This window comes from Strongylocentrotus purpuratus, unplaced genomic scaffold, assembly GCF_000002235.5.
Source record: "Strongylocentrotus purpuratus isolate Spur 01 unplaced genomic scaffold, Spur_5.0 spur5_scaffold_6, whole genome shotgun sequence".
Taxonomy (NCBI): Eukaryota; Metazoa; Echinodermata; class Echinoidea; order Camarodonta; family Strongylocentrotidae; genus Strongylocentrotus; species Strongylocentrotus purpuratus.
In genome coordinates, this window is record NW_022145612.1 from 48,414,785 (window position 1) to 48,435,120 (window position 20,336).

Genomic DNA, 20,336 nt, shown 5'->3' on the forward strand with positions numbered 1-20,336 from the left:
TTATAATGTCTGTGGGATATTCACAAACAAGAATGATTTTCTTTCACATTACGGTTGCCTGAGCTCCACTTTGTCTTTATAGAACATTCCTAAAACCCACATTCGTAACTCTTGATGGGTGTGTTTAACGTCAGGCTAGCAGGATACTATGTATTATCGGTCCATTCAGCACGTCCAGGTAATACTACACCGTCAAAGTATAATCTCCAATTGTAGGGTACCTTTTCCGCAGTAATTAGAGCAATGGATGACAATAGACTGCAAATTATCTAAGGAAATGATTTAATGAAGTTCATTGCTTTTTGATAACCAGTCATCCGCCAATAGTCTGGAAAGTCTACGCCACTTTGTAACTCTCTTTTAGAATGGGGTGCATGTCGTATTTTGAAACTTTGAAGTCCTCTGAAGACCTGTGTGTGTTCGCATCATCACCACGCTGTGTTAGTAATGATTGGGGAAGAATCGGATGGTCTTATTTTCAAATGAACAGATGCAAGGGAGTAAACAATACCACAAACAAAATATCAATTAAAGATTAAGAATGCAAGTACTAATTGCTTCCTAGCTTTTGTGCTGTTCTTCATTGACATGACTGCATTCTTTCATTATTATTATTATTATGCAAGACGCCCCAGAAATATACCTTAAGTTTAAATATTTTGACCTCCCATTTGTTTTCTTCAGTGTTGTGTGTAACATCCTACACCTAAAGAGAAAACCCATCAATTTGATAGCAAAAATATCATTAAACTATGATGAAACCTACTAGGCCTTGCATTTCATCTGCGATGTTACAAACTTTATATCAATTGGCATCCAGCTCCGATACTTCACGGCTTGACAAGATGATCACACGCCCATGTTCACGTCACTCAATTGTTGCTTTAATCTGCCTTATTAGTGTCACGACTTCAAGATCAATGAGCAGTGTCAGTGCTTGTCAATAACAGTCATTAATCTCAATATTGTCGAAATTTGAAGTCTTTGATGAGAAAGGAAACGATGATAATTGGAGTGAATCTGTTTGTCTCGTTGTATCTCTTGCAGACGGCATTCCCAACATTATCCGATGACTGATCTGTGACTGATATGCGACCCGCCTCGCGGCAAGAAAGGTAACTTTGATTTCCAGACCTTATTTTATCTTAAAGGCCCACTGCACTACTTGTAGCTACTTGCACCCTCTATATAACAAACAATGCTTAATCGGTGACTATTGGTCCCCCATGATCCTCTTTTTCTTATGTTAACTGAGAGCTGAGTTGATGAGATAACCACCTGTCCAGTGACCCTGTAGGGCGGTCTAATCCCTCCTGTAAACTGTGGCAGATAAGCTTTAAATGGCATCCTTTAAAGATATGGAACGGCGAAACCACTGTTTTTTTTTTCTTTTCTTATATGATGATGACGTAAAGTGTATTATGCTTCACTGTATCTTAAAACAGATCTGAGTGAATACGGCCAGGCAATATTATTTTTGACAATGGAAATTTTGAGCTAAAGTGTATGATTCGAACGTTAGAAGGAACTGATCAACTTGTGATTTTCTCGTCTTAAAAAAAGTCTTAATAAAAAGTCCTCCGATAATACATAACAGATGATGAAGCTACGTGAAGATCGACGGCATTTGATAGAAATTACTTTTAAAAGCATATGCTTTTTTAAAATTAGATATGGGCATACACCATTCTCCTCTGCTGAATTTTAAGTAAATATCCATTTACGGGTTCATGTAAAGCATGTAACATAATGTCAAACGCGATAGGAAGCACGCATCTCTGTATAAACATGGCAGGTATGAACACCAATGCACTTGACTCTTTTCCCCCTTTGTTTTGAACTCATTGGTATATGTTTTTACAGTGAGTGAGTGTATAGTACAAGTCAAATGCAAAGGAACATAAAACAGAGAGCAGCGTGAAATTGTAACGGAAAATATTCGTCCCAGATGTATCAGTCACAAACATTAACCAGTGTCAAGTTCAGCATTGTATATTTTGACAGTACTACTTACTAAATTATTGCTAAAAGTCATTTTTAAATCATGTAGCATTGTCCTACCATTTTGCGAACCATCAATATCTTATCAAAGGTTATGCCACACAGGCTCTGGAATTTATACGCGGTTAATATCCTATACTAACTGAAGTCGTAATTTCAACCCTGGATTAAACACTATGATAATTACCCTAAACCTAACATTGAACCTAACATTGAACCTAACCTAAAAAGCCTCTTGAACTCTAAACCTAACCTTAAACCTAAGTCGAAGCATATCCCTAACGATCCTAATCCCAATTATAACCCCTACATCTTCGACGAAAAAAAGAGCGGAAATGTTGTCGCCGAAGCAAATATTGGAGCACAACTATCAAATTATCAATATTCATATCATCTTAATTGGCAGATTTTTTTTAATAAAAGTAATCAAAGTGCGTATGCGGTATCTAAATTCGGTTCTTTGTACAATGTAAACATCTCTTCCCCATCATGAGTATGTCTCTTTATTGTAGTGCTGGTTTAGTCGTATTGTAAGCTCAGTAAACAGTCTGAGGAGATGAAACGAAGACTTGATGAGGGGTCATGCAAGGGCGGAACCCCCATGAGAAAATCAGTTGTAACATACCTGTGCACACTGTCCTTATAATGGGTTCCGATTTAGATATTGGGCGTATCGTTCAAGTTAAGCAACAAGGCCATAAGTTTAGGCATATATTCAATTAGAACATTTTGATTTTATTTCTGCCATGTCATTAATGCGTACAAGCCCTAAAAATGTTTCAGGTGTGGTAATATACTCACACAATTGCGTGTCCAGAAACAGGGGATCTGAATTTTCGTGGGCAGCCTCTCTATAGCTAAATTCATGCCAGTGAATGCAATATTAAGCAATATTTTTATGTGATTTGTTTTCCTTCAGTCTGAGATAAATAAAATGAAGACCCACATACACAAAAGTTCTTTTTTGGAAGGGGGGAATGTACTCCGCCCCCAGCCCTATATATTGGATACGCCCCAACTCTCACTTTTCGTAAAGAGACCGCATCACTTTTCATGACTTCACATGAAGTTTCTCAATGGACATGTCTGTTTATTGATAGAGTATTGATTTAGTTTAGTTGTAAATACTGGTAAATAAAATAACGTGTGATTACAATTTGTCAACTTCCATTAGTTTTTCTGCAGATTTGGGAACCAATAATGAATGAAATCATTAGTATAATACAATCCGCATGGAATATCAATGAAGCATTGCGTGTGATGATTTCTCTCACACCCAGGGCCCGATATCAAGATATTAAACAAGTATCTGATGAAATAATTCGAATATAAAATTGGGAAAATCTATTTTCCATTCGTTCTTCATCCCACTCACTCACCAAGTCGTTGATTCCCTAATCAGCATAATCGCGTTAACAAGCTTTAATGTAGTTCAATTCATTTTCTCCTCGTGCAAAACAGCCGTTTATATGCATACAGTTCGAGCCTGCAGGCATTATTAAAGGAAGTTAGTTCATACCATTTATCAAAAACATGAGTCTCTGTAATCAGTCTGAGTTGAGGTATAAGGAATAGTCACGATACATTTCGGATTTATGAAAATCTTTTGAACCCATGATCAGTTTGGGTAAAGAATATGGGTTATGGTTTTAATATAGATCAAAGCGATGTTTAGATCAGGAAACGGTTCGTTAAACGAATTTGGGATAAAGGTTGAATCTTGACCCGGATCTGGGTCGATTTTCAGCACTTGGATTATCCGAGTATCCTCTTCGCATCTCAGTGCTCGGATTGTATAGCCTCGCCCCAGGGCGCATCATACATCCTTACTAAAATACTTTTTGAAAACCATTTACTGCCAACAATGCATTTCCAGCATTCGACAGATTTAAAGATGGGTAAACTTTTACGGACAGGTTTAATAATAGAATATGTTTCGACAAACTGAGCTATCATCGCAAAACATTGAAGAGATACAAAGATGGCACAAATCTACCATCCAATTCAGTGATTCACAGATAATTCAATAGAGTCTGTAGCTAGACTATTCAGAGTAGGCCTGTCTCTAATCTGATATATATAATATCGCTTCATAAGCGAGGAGGGAAAAGGAAAAGTGATGTGTCTACTCAGGATTCAATTTGATTGAATGTAGGTAGGTATAGAAATTAAAATAAATTCTTTCTTCGAATAATACAATTTGCAAATATACAACATTTTTCATTTTTAGCTTACCAAAGAATTATTTGCCACATTAATATAGAAATCATATGGTAACGACAAAATAAATAATTTTCAGTTAAACACAACTATGATCATTTTGCTTCTTACCCCTCAATTATGTAATACTTTTTTAGTTATAATACCAGCAAATAACGTCACAACATTGGAATGCTGCACTCGAATGGACAAAAGATTCACTCATTTTTATGTTGAATATATCGTATAACGAAGTAATTGTCGCAGAGTTGACTTCTGTTGAGTCACTGGGCAGTAATGAATACCTTCGTTTCAAATGGTTACTAAATTTAATGAACAGAACTAGGCTAACTTATTAGAGAATTTTCTAATAATGAATATGTGAAGAGAGGACCAGAGAGTATTCGGGGTAAAAAACGAGTGACTGTATTGAGCACAACGTAAAGCAATAAATACTATCATATTTTATGAATTTATATTTACTGTGAATTCAGATAATATAGGATATAATGACTTGTTATATGGACAACTTAATGATATAGAGAGAGAGAGATACAAGAGAGAGAGAGAGAAGGAAAAAGAAAGGGAGATAAAGAGGGAGAGAGAGAGAGGAAGAGAGAGAGAGACTTATAGGGCAAACAAAAAACTGTGTATCAGTGGAACATGCCCGAAGTTAAAATCTTCCATAAATCTTCAACTTTCATACAGATGTGTTGAGGGAAAGAAGGCGAGATAAAATGGATGGGGAGAGGGGGCGAGGAAAAACAGGATTTTCCAAAGTAGACATATAGAAATGATGGTTTCCATATTTGATGTATTCTGTCGCGTGTAAGTGATTGTCAAACGGATAAAACTGTTGACAGAGCTTAGATTAATATTCGTAATGGAATTATAGGCGTGGGCTGATTGTGAGCTGACGAACAGCGAGAGGCGATGGCTGGTTCAATCTCGCTCAGATCAAATTAAACGCAACATCATCACCTTGCACTATTTAGAGGTTCAGACATGGGTTATCTTTGAGATGAAATGATTTCAGGGACAAGTTCAAGATTTAAAATAGCCGACCACAAAGTCTGACGTCACGTCCAGGCAAGAAAGAATAACGAGTGGGACGTGTATTTACAGAACATCTTCCCGTATTATCGTCATTCCACGAGTATAACTGATTGCAGTGATTATACTGATGCCAAAATTGTGATTATTTAATATCGAAATCACAAGTTGAAGTATGTAACAAAATGCATGAAAGACAGAATGGATGCTTGGTTGTCAACATTGTAATCTTACATGGTCGTCAGGTTAGGAGTGATGCGCAACAGAATCAGACAAGAAAAGTTGAGATGTACTTTTGAGTTTACGATGAAGTATAACGTAAAAATCACTCTTCCATGTCACTGTTTATATCTCTCTGTATCTTTTTCTCTGTTTCCCTCTCTGTCTGCATCTCTACGAATCCACTCACTATTTCACTATCTGTCTCTGTCCTTCACTCATCTCTCGTTTCCTCTCTTTCTCCCTCCATATCCCACTTATTTTCTACTTTGCTCTTTAACTGTATAAATGAAAAATGTCCTAGCCACATAATCTTCAATGAAACCTTTTTAAATGTCGCATCAAACATTTTCGTTTTCCTCACTGATACAAAGTCTTTCCGATGTTTTGTTCTACAGGTGTCATGGGTGCAGACCGAGTGTTGGCGCTCTTTACTATTTTATTCTGGTTCTTATCCATTGTTGAAGCCTACGACCCATTCCACTATGATCGTAAGTAGTGATAAATCCATCATTTACCGACCAATTTATGTTAATCAGTTTGAATTTATGCTAAATCCATCCACCTGTTCCTGATCCAGGGTTCAGCGCAATACCGTTTATAAAAATACTTAAGACAAATGTAAGATATACATTAAAATGCAATATTTTTCGTTTTGAAAACTTCTAAGTAGATAAAATGGAGATGACACATTGTGGAGATTTAAAAATCCAGGTATTTCAAACCACGAAATAAAAAAGAAAGATTATATCCTCAGACAGATCACAATCACATGTTACTCACTAATTTGCCACAAAATTATGCCACTTGTACGATTCTCACTTTACTTTTTGCCTTTTCAAAGTGGATGATGGCTGCATTACGCTAAATGCCAAATGAAAGGTATTTATACGACAACTTTGACATGTGCCAAACTCTTACAGCTTCTTTTAATCGTATTTTATTGGGACCGATCAGTATTTGGGCCATAAATGGACACCATTTCATAATTTATCATATTTTACCTCGAAAATCCACATAAATGTATGTTACAATGAACACATACCAATGTATCATCTTACTGTTGCAGTATATGTTCATATTTTAAGACAATCAATGTATATATTTTGTTAAGCAAGAGAAGTAAAACAAAATAATACCTTTCATATTTATGTGTTTTCTTCGTAACCAGCCAATGACCCTTGTTTCAGAAGATGTACCCGTTACTACGCTCCGGTCTGTGGGTCAGATGGAGAGACCTACTACAGTATATGCGTTCTATTCTCCATAAAGTGCCATAGAAAAGACCCAGACCTCGCTGTTGCGTATCAAGGGAGATGTAGAACACGGCATCCCGCAGTATGTAAGTCATCGTTGTTGTTTTTAACAGTCTCGAAGGTGAAGAAGAAAGAAAAAATAATTTGTTTTGATTTTGAAAGTATACTTGACAAAATTATAATTAGTATAAAAACTCTGCCGACCATTTCCACAATCAATTATACAAGGCTCAATGTATCCAATTCGGAAGATTTATTCAAACATTCAATTTCATTGATAAGGAGACAATTTACTCATTTATTTACCTCAACCACAATTAAACAAAAACATATTGGACGATTTTGCTCAAATGAAGTAAGTGTAAAGGTATCCAAAATAATTCAGGACGACCCCGCTCAACTAGAAATCGAAGCTGATCTCATTAAGACAGCTGAATGGATCGCAAAACATTGTGGTTGAAATGTTTGCGAGTATGTCATTTAAAACATTCATCTCAGTATATTTAATAGTGTAAAAAGTAATACTAAAGATAATGACTAACATTTCAGGCGGTGAAATGCTACAATAACTTTGGCACTGTGGCTCAACTCCTAAACCACAACGCCTGGTTTATACTTGTGCCGAGTTAGCGCGACGCCATTTGAAGATACACTATTAAGGACCAAGATGGATGACTTCGTATCGGTTCGTTATGTCATCGTTATCATTATGTTTCTTTTTTTTGCAGTACCAGAAGAAGACTGTCCTCGTGAGTGTCCCGACATAGTATCTCCGGTCTGCGGCAGTGATGGGCGAACCTATGACAATCCATGCTTACTGGGTGCTATGGCATGCGAAACAAAGACACCATCATTAGTCAAGATTAATGATGGATACTGCGATCAAGAAGGTAAATGACTGTTTTTAGATATGTTTCATGTCTAGGACGTCTTTGAGCCGGAAAACTCTGAAAAACTGAAAGATAGATGGCCTGTAAACAGAAGTAAAGAATTCCAGTGAGCTGTTTATTGTAAAGGGCATGACTATCCGTGTCGAACAATGCTAAAAGTAGGGTGCTTTGGAACAATATTTTTTAAACTATATGTTGCCATGGTTACAGACCAAAATTAGAATCCATAAAACGTTCACTGTCATGGACGGATAAGTGGATAAGACTTAGTAGATCAGGCTCCTCTATGACCCAACCTTCTTGTGGCCCGACTTCAGAACAATTGTTTAAACAGTTATCCATATTTATGTACATAGTTTTCTATTGTTAAATGTTATATTGTATTTTCTATCATTTGTATTTTCACTGTCAAAAAAGCCATTGGAAGCAAAATTTCTATGTAATGTTTGCATGCATGGACCAATAAAATAATCTTGAATCTTGAATCTTGAATCTTAACCAAATTTCATTAATTAGGGCCTTTGCTTCTATAAGTCCGCCGGAGATTCCAATAGAACTAATTTCGTTTCATGTGTTTAGCCTCCATTTTTGAAAGCTCTATCGTAGCGTTTCGTTTGAGGTTTATGATATCCAACAATCATGAAGGGCAATGGACCGTAAGAAAAGGGAGCATTATTGTAAATATCATAGTGGGTAACTTTGGATTAAACTCGAACACCAGAAACCAAATTCCAGGATTGGAAATTGACGCATCATCATGATTAATTATTAGAGTTTTGAAAGCATAGAATGTTAATAAGATCTAAAAACCAACGGTTCTATGCTGATTTCCTTTAGTAGCATATTCGCTGATATTGTATAGAATACGAATTCCGATCAAAGGGGTAAAACACAATGTTTATTTTTTCTGCTCTCCTGAAATAGCTCTAAAACTACGTTCTGCATGTACTTTGATGTCATTATGGTGGTCATCCTTTTAAAACTAATCAACAATAATAAATCCTCTTTGTGAATTTACAAGTGCAATGGTGAATGACTTGAATCGAGAAAAGAAATTATTTTTTTTAATACAAAATAATGGTTAACAATTGCAATTGTTTATACTATGTATTTTTCCCTTTACTGGGTGCTACTCCAAACAAGTTTTTATAAACTTTTTTGTAGTTTCCGTTTTTTCTCTTATATGTTTGCCATTTTTGTATACATTATAATATTGTTTTTATGCTTGAGAAAAATTAATAAACTGAACTGAGCTGAACTGAACTGGTTTAAGTCTTTTTCAATCTAAATAATTGAAATGTCTTTATATGATGCTTGACAGGTACATCAATACTTTTACAAACTACAATGATTCTATTTATTATCTGTGTATCAGGTTTAGGAGGTAGATGTCCACTGGAGTACAAGGGAAAATACAAACCGGTATGCGGTCGGGATGGTAAAACATACGTCAACCAAGGAATACTACAGATCACAGCCTGCGTACAAAACGACCCAAACCTTGCCTCTCAGGCGCATAAAGGGGAATGTGAATTTAAAGGTGAGATTTAATGTTTATTGTTATTTCATATATATGTCTATGTTTCTGTCTTTGTTCTTTTTCGTGATCATACGCTGCATTTGACACTCATATATAAAGTCTTATTTTTATAATGATCCTTTGCTGCGATCGCAAACATAAATATCACGATAACAGTCATGTCTCTATTTGATTTACCCGATGACTACACAATTGGTGATAATAGTAGTTTCAATCATCTTATGACATGGCTCCAGATTTCATTTGCAATTTTAAGTTCTATAATCATAATCATATAATTTAACCTCCGTTCTGTTTAGTATTAAACAATACTGTAAAGAAAGAAACATTTTTAATGATTCCAATTAGAAATCACTTCATTAACATATAATATTCTCATTTATTGCATTAGTTACTATGTATTACTCACACCAGACAACTTCAGATCTTAGGATATTTTTTGATGTGATTCTTTTGTTGAAAGGGAGGCGGAAAAGACGGAAATGTCGGAAACCGGCATGTGATATGAACTACGATCCCGTGTGCGGGACGGACGGAAAGACATATTTCAACAAATGCTTCATGGACTACTTTGCTTGCAGGAGGGACATGGATACAATGAGGCTCCTTTACCTAGGTGTCTGCAGACAAGAAGGTATGACTTAGGGATGACGTGGTCCCTTAAAATCTGAGCTAAAAATCAAAGTCTACAAATATCATGAGGCACAGAAGAACACTATTATGTCTTTCGAACGTGTGTCTAAGATTTCATGTCAAACATCGTGACTTAGATTATGTATTGGTTATTATCTTTTCTTTTAAATGATAAAAAATCTGTTGGTGTTCGCGATCACGAAGACGGTTTTGCTTCCGTGATTAAACCATATTTTTGTTGTGATTTGTGAAGAAGAAGAAAAAGAGAGCATGATAAATATGAATAGATAGTATTGGTAATTAGTTATCATTATGGAAGAGAAAAAAAGATGTTATATGGTAATGTTGTGTTATGATAACAAATTTGTATTGTGTTACACATCTTATTTAGCGATTACCTTGATTATTTCAAGCTTTGCGTACCCATTAATCAAGAACCTAAAATATAATAGAATCCTTGACATCAATAAACCTTTGAAATGAAAAGGGAACCAAGTCATACATTTATATATTTGAGGCTTCATCTTTGTTTCTCATATTTCTTTGTTGACAGTTGTTGTTCTTCTGACCAGACCAACACGTGGCCCAACTCTAACAACACCAGACGGAGGACGGGTTACAAATCTACTTCCGGGTCCACTTTCCAAGTCAACACCAAAGACAAGAATAGAGGCAGAAACACAAGCTCCAGAATTAATAACAATCCCAACCACAGCAACTCCGTCGACAACTGCGACTACTACAAGAGCAGATATCACACCATCAACGGTACACACAGCAATGGAAACAACGCCAACCACATCTACTCCACCAGCATTACAGACTACTCCGACAACAGCCATACAGTCTTCTCCAACATCATCAGTAGAAACTTCACCGACAACAGAAAGAGAAGAAACGACGTCAATTGCATCTACTCCATCAACAAAACGACCTGCTTCAACAACCTTAATAGAAGAAAAAACATTCACAACACCAATAACAGAAACTTCGCCGACCACGATGCAGGCTTCGTCGACTTCAATGATTGATGGTACAACGGCAGTTACAGAAAAGGAAGAAACTTCGCTGACAACATCTACCCCATCAGCAACACAGTCTACTCCAACAACATTGATTGAAGATGCAACATCACCAACAGAGGTAGATGAAACTGCACCGACAGCATCTACCCCATCAGCAACACAGTCTACTCCAACAACACTGATTGAAGATGCAACATCACCAACAGAGGTAGATGAAACTGCACCGACAACATCTACCCCATCAGCAACACAGTCTACTCCAACAACACTGATTGAAGATGCAACATCACCAACAGAAGTAGATGAAACTACACCGACAACATCTACCGCATCAGCAGCACAGTCTACTCCAACAACGCAGGTTACAGAAGAAGAAACTGCACCGGCAACATCCACCCCACCAGCAATACAGTCTACTCCAACAACACTAATTGAAGATGCAACATCACCAACAGAAGTAGATGAAACTACACGGCCCACATCAACGCCATCAGCAACACACTTTACTCCAACAACGCAGGTTACAGAAGAAGAAACTGCACCAGCAACATCTACGCCATCGGCAACACAGTCTACTCCAACTACACTGACAGAAGATGCAACATCACCAATAGAAGTGGATGAAAGTACAGCGACAACATCTACCCCATCAGCAATACAGTCTACTCCAACAACAATGACTGAAGATATGACATCGGCAACAGAATACATAACTCTTTTAGAAGATAAAACGTCGCCAACAGAATTAGATGAAACAACGCCGACAACATCTACGCCAGCAGCACCACAGTCCACTCCAACAATACAGGTTACAGAAGAAGAACCTTCACCGGCAACATCTACCCCATCAGCAATACAGTCTACTCCAACTACACTGGCAGAAGATGCAACATCACCAATAGATGTAGATGAAACTACGCCGACCACATCTACCTCATCAGCAACAACGTCTACTCCGCCGCCACCATTCATTGAAAATACGACGTCGGTTAAAGAAGTAGAAAAAACTACGCCAACAAAGTCTACTCCAACAGAAATACAGACTACTCCAACAACATTTACTGAAGGAAGAACATCACAGCCACAAACGACTTTGTTTACAATAGAACCTACAATTTCAGTAACACCGATGTCTCCAACAAATTTGAAAGTAGAAACGGAGGAACCTGGTTCCTTCAGCACTACTACTTCACCCACTCCACAAACAGACTTAGGTAAAAATGCAACAGAACAACCACTCTTAGAAACAACCATGGATGGCAGCGGCATGTCATCTTCCCCAACAATTGAAGTCCTGTCTACAACATCAACATTCTCTACTGTAGAGAAAGAAACAGATTTATCATCGACATATAACCCTGTGAATGTAACAAAGTCACCAGGATTAGATGTCACAACTGCTAAACCTCCAGGACTAATCGTAGTGAATCAGACAGCTGGTACTACTCCAACCGAGAAAATGGTTACCGACTACTCTACAGAAATCGTGAAGGACACAGAGCAACCAACGGTAGAAACAACGTTGTTTGGATTGACTACTGATGAGGGAAGTGGCACAGTGACTCCTTCTAGTGGTACCACTCCTTTATACACAGAGTCGGATACTGGTGTAACGCCTACGTCTTCTAAACACAGAGACACATATGTTACAACAGAAGAGCCCAGTTTTCTAAGTACTAGTTTAGTTGTTGAAGCGACAAGCCAAGAATCGAATGCAACTGAAAAACCAATGTTTGAAACAACCACAGAAGGCAGCGGATTGCCATCTTCTCCAATGACAGAAACAACATCAGTGATGGACATGACGACTCCTAAGTCCCCAGAACTAATTCAACAAAATGAAACAAGGGCTGATCCAGAAACAACAGCGACGGCTTCTTCTACAGACGTCATCATAGGCACAAGGCAACCAACGGTAGAAATTACATTACCTGGATCAACTACTGAAGGGAGTGGTGAAGTGACAACCCTGGACGGACAGACGACTATGTTTTCTATAGAGTCTACTACTGCAATAACACCGATGTCTCCGACAGATTTGACAGAAGAAACGGAGGAACCTAATTTCCTAAGCACTACTTCTTCACCCATACCTCGAACAGGCTTAGGTCAAAATGCAACAGAACAACCACTCTTAGAAACAACTATGGATGGCAGCGGCAGGTCATCTTCCCCAACAATTGAAGTCCTGTCTACAACATCAACATTCTCTACTGTAGAGAAAGAAACAGATTTATCATCGACAGATACCCCTGTGATTGTAACAAAGTCACCAAGTATGGATGTCACTACTGCTAAATTTCCGGGATCGATCGTCCTGAATGAGACAACTGATACTACTCCAACTGAGAAAATGGTTACCGATTATTCTCCGGATCTCACTAAGGGAACAGAGCAAACAACGGAAGAAACAACGTTGTTTGGATCGACTTCTGAGGGAAGTGGCACAATGATAGCCATAGATGTTACAACAGAGGAACCTAGTTTTTTAAGTACGAGTTTAATTGATGAAACAATGGGCCCAGAAACAAATGCAACAGAGAAACCGATTTTTGAAACAACCAGAGAAGGCAGCGGATTATCGTCTACTCCACCGATCGAAATGTTATCTACAACATCAACATCAACATCAATCAAGGACACAACAACAGCACTGCCTACAATCGAAATCATGTCTGTCCAAACTACCATTCTAACGGGGGAATTGTCATCAACCACTACAATCCAGGATGAAACTACATCACCAGGGATTGACATGACTACTGCTAAGTCCCCGGAACAAATTCTACAAAATGAAACAAGTACTGATCCAGTAGCAACAGCGACGGCTTCTTCTACAGATGTCATCACAGACACAAGGCAACCAACGGAAGAAGTGACATTACCTGGATCAACTACCGAAGGGAGTGGTGAAGTGACCACAGTGTACGGACAAACGACTTTGTTTGCTATAGAGTCTACTACTGCAATAACACCGATGTCTCCGACAGATGTGCCAGAAGAAACGGAGGAACCTAGTTTCCTAAGCACTACTACTTCACCCACTCCACAAACAGACTTAGGTAGAAATGCAACAGAACAACCACTCTTAGAAACGACTATGGTTGGCAGCGGCATGTCATCTTCCCCAACAATTGAAGTCCTTTCTACAACATCATCATTCTCTACCTTAGAGAAAGAAACAGATTTATCATCGACGGATACCCCTGTGAATGTAACAAAGTCACCTAGGATGGATGTCACTACTGCTAGATTTCCGGGATCGATTGTTCTGAATGAGACAACTGATACTACTCCAACTGAGAAAATTGTTACTGATTATTCTCCGGACCTTACTAAAGGAACAGAGCAACCAACGGAAGAAACAACGTTGTTTGGACTGACTACCGAGGGAAGTGGAACAATGATAGACACAAATGTAACAACAGAGGAACCTAGTTTGTTAAGTACTAGTTTAATTGATGAAACAATGGGCCCAGAAACAAATGCAACAGAGAAACCCATGTTTGATACAACCACAGAAGGCAGTGGACTGTCATCTTCTCCACCGATAGAAATTCTATCTACAACATCAACATCAACCAAGGACGAAATAACAGCATTGCCTACAATCGAAATCATGTCTGTCCAAACTACCATTCTATCGGGTGAATTGTCATCAACCACTGCAATCCAGGATGAAACTACATCACCAGGGATTGACATGACAACTGCTAAGTCCCCGGAACAAATTCTACAAAATGAAACAAGTACTGATCCAGTAGCAACAGCGACGGCTTCTTCTACAGATTTCATCACAGGCACAAGGCAACCAACGGGAGAAGTTACATTACCTGGATCAACTACCGAAGGGAGTGGTGAAGTGACAACACTGTACGGACAGACGACTTCATTTTCTATAGAGTCTACCACTGCAGTAACACCGATGTCTCAGAAAGAGACAGATTTGACGGAAGAAACAACGGAGGAACCTAGTTTCCTAAGCACTATTAGCTCACCCACTCCACATACAGACTTAGGTAGAAATGCAACAGAACAACCACTCTTAGAAACCACTATGGATGGTAGCGGCATGTCATCTTCCCCAACAATTGAAGTCCTGTCTGCAACATCAACATTATCTACCATAGAGAAAGAAACAGCTTTATCATCGACAGCTATGCCTGAGGATGTTACAAAGTCACCTAGGATGGATGTCACTACTGCTAGATTTCCGGGATCAATCCTCCTGAATGAGACAACTGATGATACTCCAACTGAGAAAATGGTTACCGATTATTCTCCGGATCTCACTAAGGGAACAGAGCAAACAACGGAAGAAACAACGTTGTTTGGATCGACTACTGAGGGAAGTGGCACAATGATAGCCATAGATGTAACAACAGAGGAACCTAGTTTGTTAAGTACTAGTTTAATTGATGAAACAATGGGCCCAAAAACAAATGCAACAGAGAAACCCATGTTTGAAACAACCACAGAAGGCAGTGGACTGTCATCTTCTCCACCGATAGAAATTCTATCTACAACATCAACATCAACCAGGGAGGAAAAAACAGTATTGCCTACAATCGAAATCATGTCTGTCCAAACTACCATTCTATCGGGTGAATTGTCATCAACAACTACAATCCAGAATGAAACTACATCATCAGGGATGGACATGACGTCTGCTAAGTCCCCGGAACAAATTCTACAAAATGAAACAAGGGCTGATCCAGAAACAACAGCGACGGCTTCTTCTACAGATTTCATCACAGACACAAGGCAACCAACGGAAGAAGTGACATTACCTGGATCAACTACCGAAGGGAGTGGTGAAGTGACCACACTGTACGGCCAGACGACTTTGTTTTCTATAGAGTCTACTACTGCAGTAACACCGATGTCTCCGACAGATGTGACAGAAGAAACGGAGGAACCTAGTTTCCTAACCATAACTACTTCACCCATATCTCGATCAGGCTTAGGTCAAAATGCAACAGAACAACCACTCTTTGAAACGACTCTGGATGGTAGCGGCATGTCATCTTCAGCTACTATTGACGTTCTGTCTACAACATCAACGTTATCTACCAAAGAGAAAGAAACAGATTTATTATCGACAGCTATGCCTGAGGATGTTACAAACTCACCAAGGATGGATGTCACTACTGCTAGACTTCCGGGATCAATCGTCCTGAATGAGACAACTGATGATTCTCCAACTGAGAAAATGTTTACCGATTATTCTCCGGATCTCACTAAGGGAACAGAGCAAACAACGGAAGAAACAACGTTGTTTGGATCGACTACTGAGGGAAGTGGCACAATGATAGCCATAGATGTTACAACAAAGGAACCTAGTTTTTTAAGTACGAGTTTAATTGATGAAACAATGGGCCCAGAAACAAATGTAACAGAGAAACCAATGTTTGAAACAACCACAGAAGGCAGTGGACTCTCATCTTCTCCACCGATAGAAATGTTATCTACATCATCAACATCAACATCAACCAAGGACGAAAAAACAGCACTGCCTACAATCGAAATTATGTCTGTCCAAACTACCATTACAACGGGTGAATTGTCATCAACCACTACAATCCAGGATGAAACTACATCACCAGGGATGGACATGACAACTGCTAAGTCCCCAGAACAAATTCTACAAAATGAAACAAGAGCTTATCCAGAAGCGACAGCGACGGCTTCTTCTACCGATTTCATCACAGACACAAGGCAACCAACGGTAGAAGTGACATTTCCTGGATCAACTACCGAAGGCAGTGGCGAAGTGACAACCTTGGACGGAAAAACGACTTCGTTTACAGTAGATTATACTACTGCAGTAACATCGATATCTCCGATCGAGATAGATGTGAAAGAAGAAACAGAAGAACCTAGTTTCTTAAGTACTACAACTTCACCCACTCACCGAACAGGCCTAGATCGAAATGCAACCGAACAACCACTCCTCGAAACGACTCTAGATGGAAGCGGCATAATATCATCTTCACCAACAATTGAGCTCCTGTCTTCAAAATCAAAATTCTCTACCGTAGAGGAAGCAACAGATTTTCCGTCGACAACTATGCCTGAGGATGTAACAAAGTCACCAAGACTGGAAACCACAACTGCTAAATTTCCGGGAATAATCGTACTGAATGAGACAACGGATACTACTCCGACCGAGAAAATGGTTACCCAATATTCTGCAGCAATCAGTACAGGCACGATGCAACCAACGGTAGAAGTTACATCCCCTGGATCCACAACTGAGGGAAGTGGAGAATTGACTACCTTGGAAGGACGAACTGGTTCGTATGCAGAAGGGTCTACTACTGCAGTAACTCCGATGTCTTCAACAAAGTTAGATTTGAAAGAAGAAACCCAAGAACCCAGTTTCTTAAGAACCAGCACTTTACCCACCGCACGAACAGGCTTAAGGCAAAATACAACAGAGGAACCGCTCTTTGAAACTACTTTCGATGGTAGCGGCATGTCATCATCCGAAACAACTGAAGTCCCGTCTACAACATTATTTCCCAATAAGGAAACAACGGATTTACCATTGACAACTAAGGTTGAGGATGTAACAAAATTGGCAGCGGTGGATGTAACGACTGCTAGACCTCCCGGTTTAATAGTACTGAATGAGACATCTGGCACTCCTCCAACCGATAAAATGGGTACGGATTTTTTTACAGACATCACCACAGAGCATCCAACAGTAGAAGTAACGTTATATGGATCGACCTCTGAGGGAAGTGGAACAATCACCCCTTCTAGTGGTACGACTACTTCATACACAGATTTGGATTCTGGTGTAACATCTACGCCTTCAAAATCCATAGACACAAAGGTTACAACAGAGGAGCCCAGCTTTCTAAGTACTAGTTTAATCGTCGAAACGACGGGCCCAAAAACAAATGGAACTGAGAAACCTACATTCGAAGCAGGAACAGAAGGGAGCGGATTGCTATATTCTCAAACGACTGAAATGCTATCTTCAACATCCAAATTAACAACCGAGGGCGAGTCAAGTCCATCGCCAACCATCGAAATTACGTCTTTTGAAACTACCATTCGTACAACTGAATTTCCGTCAACCACTACACTTCAGGATGAAACAACACCGCCAGGGATGGGAATAACTACTGCTAAGTCCCCAGAACTAATTCAGCACAATGAAACCAAGGCGGCTACAGAAGCAACAACGACAGGCTCTTATACATATGTCATCACAAGCACAATGCAACCCATGGTCGAAGTGACTTCGACTACTGAAGGCAGTGGTGAGATGACTACCTTGGAGGAACGAACCGGTTTGTATTCAGAAGGGTCTACTACTGCAGTAACTCCGATGTCTTCAACAAAGTTAGATTTGAAAGAAGAAACCCAAGAACCCAGTTTCTTAAGAACCAGCACTTCACCCACCGCACAAACAGGCTCAGGGCAGAATGCAACAGAAGAACCGCTCTCTGAAACTACTTTCGATGGTAGCGGCATGTCATCATCCCAAACAACTGAAGTCCTGTCTACAACATTATTTCCCAATGAAGAAGCAACAGATTTACCTTTGACAACTAAGGTTGAGGATGTAACAAAATTGACCGTGATGGATGTAACGACTGCTAAATCCCCAGGATTATTAGTATTTAATGAGACAACTGGCACTCCTCCAACCGACAAAATGGGTACGGATTATTCTACAGACATCACGACTGAGCATCCAACAGTAGAAGTAACGTTATATGGATCGACCTCTGAAGGAAGTGGTACAAAGACCCCTTCTAGTGGTACGACTACTTTATACACAGATTTGGATTCTGGTGTAACATCTATGCCTTCAAAATCCACAGACACAAAGGTTACAACAGAGGAACCCAGCTTTCTAAGTACTAGTGTAATTATCGAAACGACGTCCCCAGAAACAAATGGAACTGAGAAACCTACACTCGAAGGAGAAACAGAAGGGAGCGGATTGCTATATTCTCCAACGACTGAAATGCTATCTTCAACATCCAAATTTACAACTGAGGGCGAGTCAAGTCCATCGCCAACCATCGAAATTACGTCTTTTGAAACTACCATTCGTACAACTGAATTTCCGTCAACCACTACACTTCAGGATGAAACAACACCGCCAGGGATGGGAATGACTACTGCTAAGTCCCCAGAACTAATTCAGCACAATGAAACCAAGGCGGCTACAGAAGCAACAACGACAGGCTCTTATACATATGTCATCACAAGCACAATGCAACCCATGGTCGAAGTGACTTCGACTACTGAAGGCAGTGGTGAGATGACTACCTTGGAGGAACGAACCGGTTTGTATTCAGAAGGGTCTACTACTGCAGTAACTCCGATGTCTTCAACAAAGTTAGATTTGAAAGAAGAAACCCAAGAACCCAGTTTCTTAAGAACCAGCACTTCACCCACCGCACAAACAGGCTTAGGGCAGAATGCAACAGAAGAACCGCTCTCTGAAACTACTTTCGATGGTAGCGGCATGTCATCATCCCAAACAACTGAAGTTCTGTCTACAACATTATTTCCCAATGAAGAAGCAACAGATTTACCTTTGACAACTAAGGTTGAGGATGTAACAAAATTGACCGTGATGGATGTAACGACTGCTAAATCCCCAGGATTATTAGTACTTAATGAGACAACTGGCACTCCTCCAACCGACAAAATGGGTACGGATTATTCTACAGACATCACCACTGGGCATCCAACAGTAGAAGTAACATTATATGGATCGACCTCTGAAGGAAGTGGTACAAAGACCCCTTCTAGTGGTATGACTACTTTATACACAGATTTGGATTCTGGTGTAACATATATGCCTTCAAAATCCACAGACACAAAGGTTACAACAGAGGAGCCCGATTTTCTAAGTACTAGTGTAATTGTCGAAATAACGGATCCAGAAACAAATGCGACTGTGAGACCTATCTTTGGAACAACAACAGAAGGTAGTGGATTATCTTCTCCAACGACTGAAAGTTTATCCTCAACATCACGATTCACTACCAAGGAAGGAACTACATTGCAAACCAATAAAATCACGTCTGTGACCGGGTATTCTACAGAACAAACTGCGGAGACAAAGGTACTAGTGACCGATGTTACATCATTTGGAATGGCCTCTGAGGGAAGTGGCACAGTGACTACTTCCAGTGGAACCATTACTGTAGACAATCGAGAGTCGGTTACAGCTGTAACTCCTTCGTCTTCAGTAACAGAGGAGGAACTTTTCCAAACGACAATGGAAGGTAGCGGAATGTCACCTTCCCCCACGATTGAAATTCTTTCTACAACGATCACTATTGAAGAGGAAGCAACGATGTCAATGTCATCAACTATAGGCGAGGATATATCAAAATCACCAATGAAAGATGTGGCTACTCCTAGATCACCTGGACTTATCAAACTCAACGAGACAACTGTTACTGGGGAAACTGACAGATTGGTGACCGATTATTCAACCGACCAAACAGGGGGCACAACACCGTCGCAAAGTAGTGTTACT

At 39.4% G+C, this 20,336-nt stretch overlaps 1 protein-coding gene across 4 annotated transcripts in view; it reads left to right on the plus strand.

Annotated features, from left to right (window-relative positions):
- Positions 1-20,336, plus strand: part of LOC100892279 (mucin-17) — a 47,576-nt gene that overhangs the window by 13,902 nt on the left and 13,338 nt on the right. For 2 of the 4 annotated variants that reach the window (XM_030973367.1, XM_030973365.1), the window contains exons 2-8: positions 1,048-1,115; positions 5,871-5,963; positions 6,644-6,814; positions 7,457-7,618; positions 8,994-9,158; positions 9,622-9,792; positions 10,345-19,885. In XM_030973367.1, coding sequence (XP_030829227.1) covers positions 5,876-5,963; positions 6,644-6,814; positions 7,457-7,618; positions 8,994-9,158; positions 9,622-9,792; positions 10,345-19,885 — 10,298 coding nt within the window. In that variant the 5' untranslated portion in view covers positions 1,048-1,115; positions 5,871-5,875. The remainder of the gene's footprint in view (positions 1-1,047; positions 1,116-5,870; positions 5,964-6,643; positions 6,815-7,456; positions 7,619-8,993; positions 9,159-9,621; positions 9,793-10,344; positions 19,886-20,336) is intronic. The other 2 variants (XM_030973366.1, XM_030973368.1) reach the window with 2 other exon arrangements.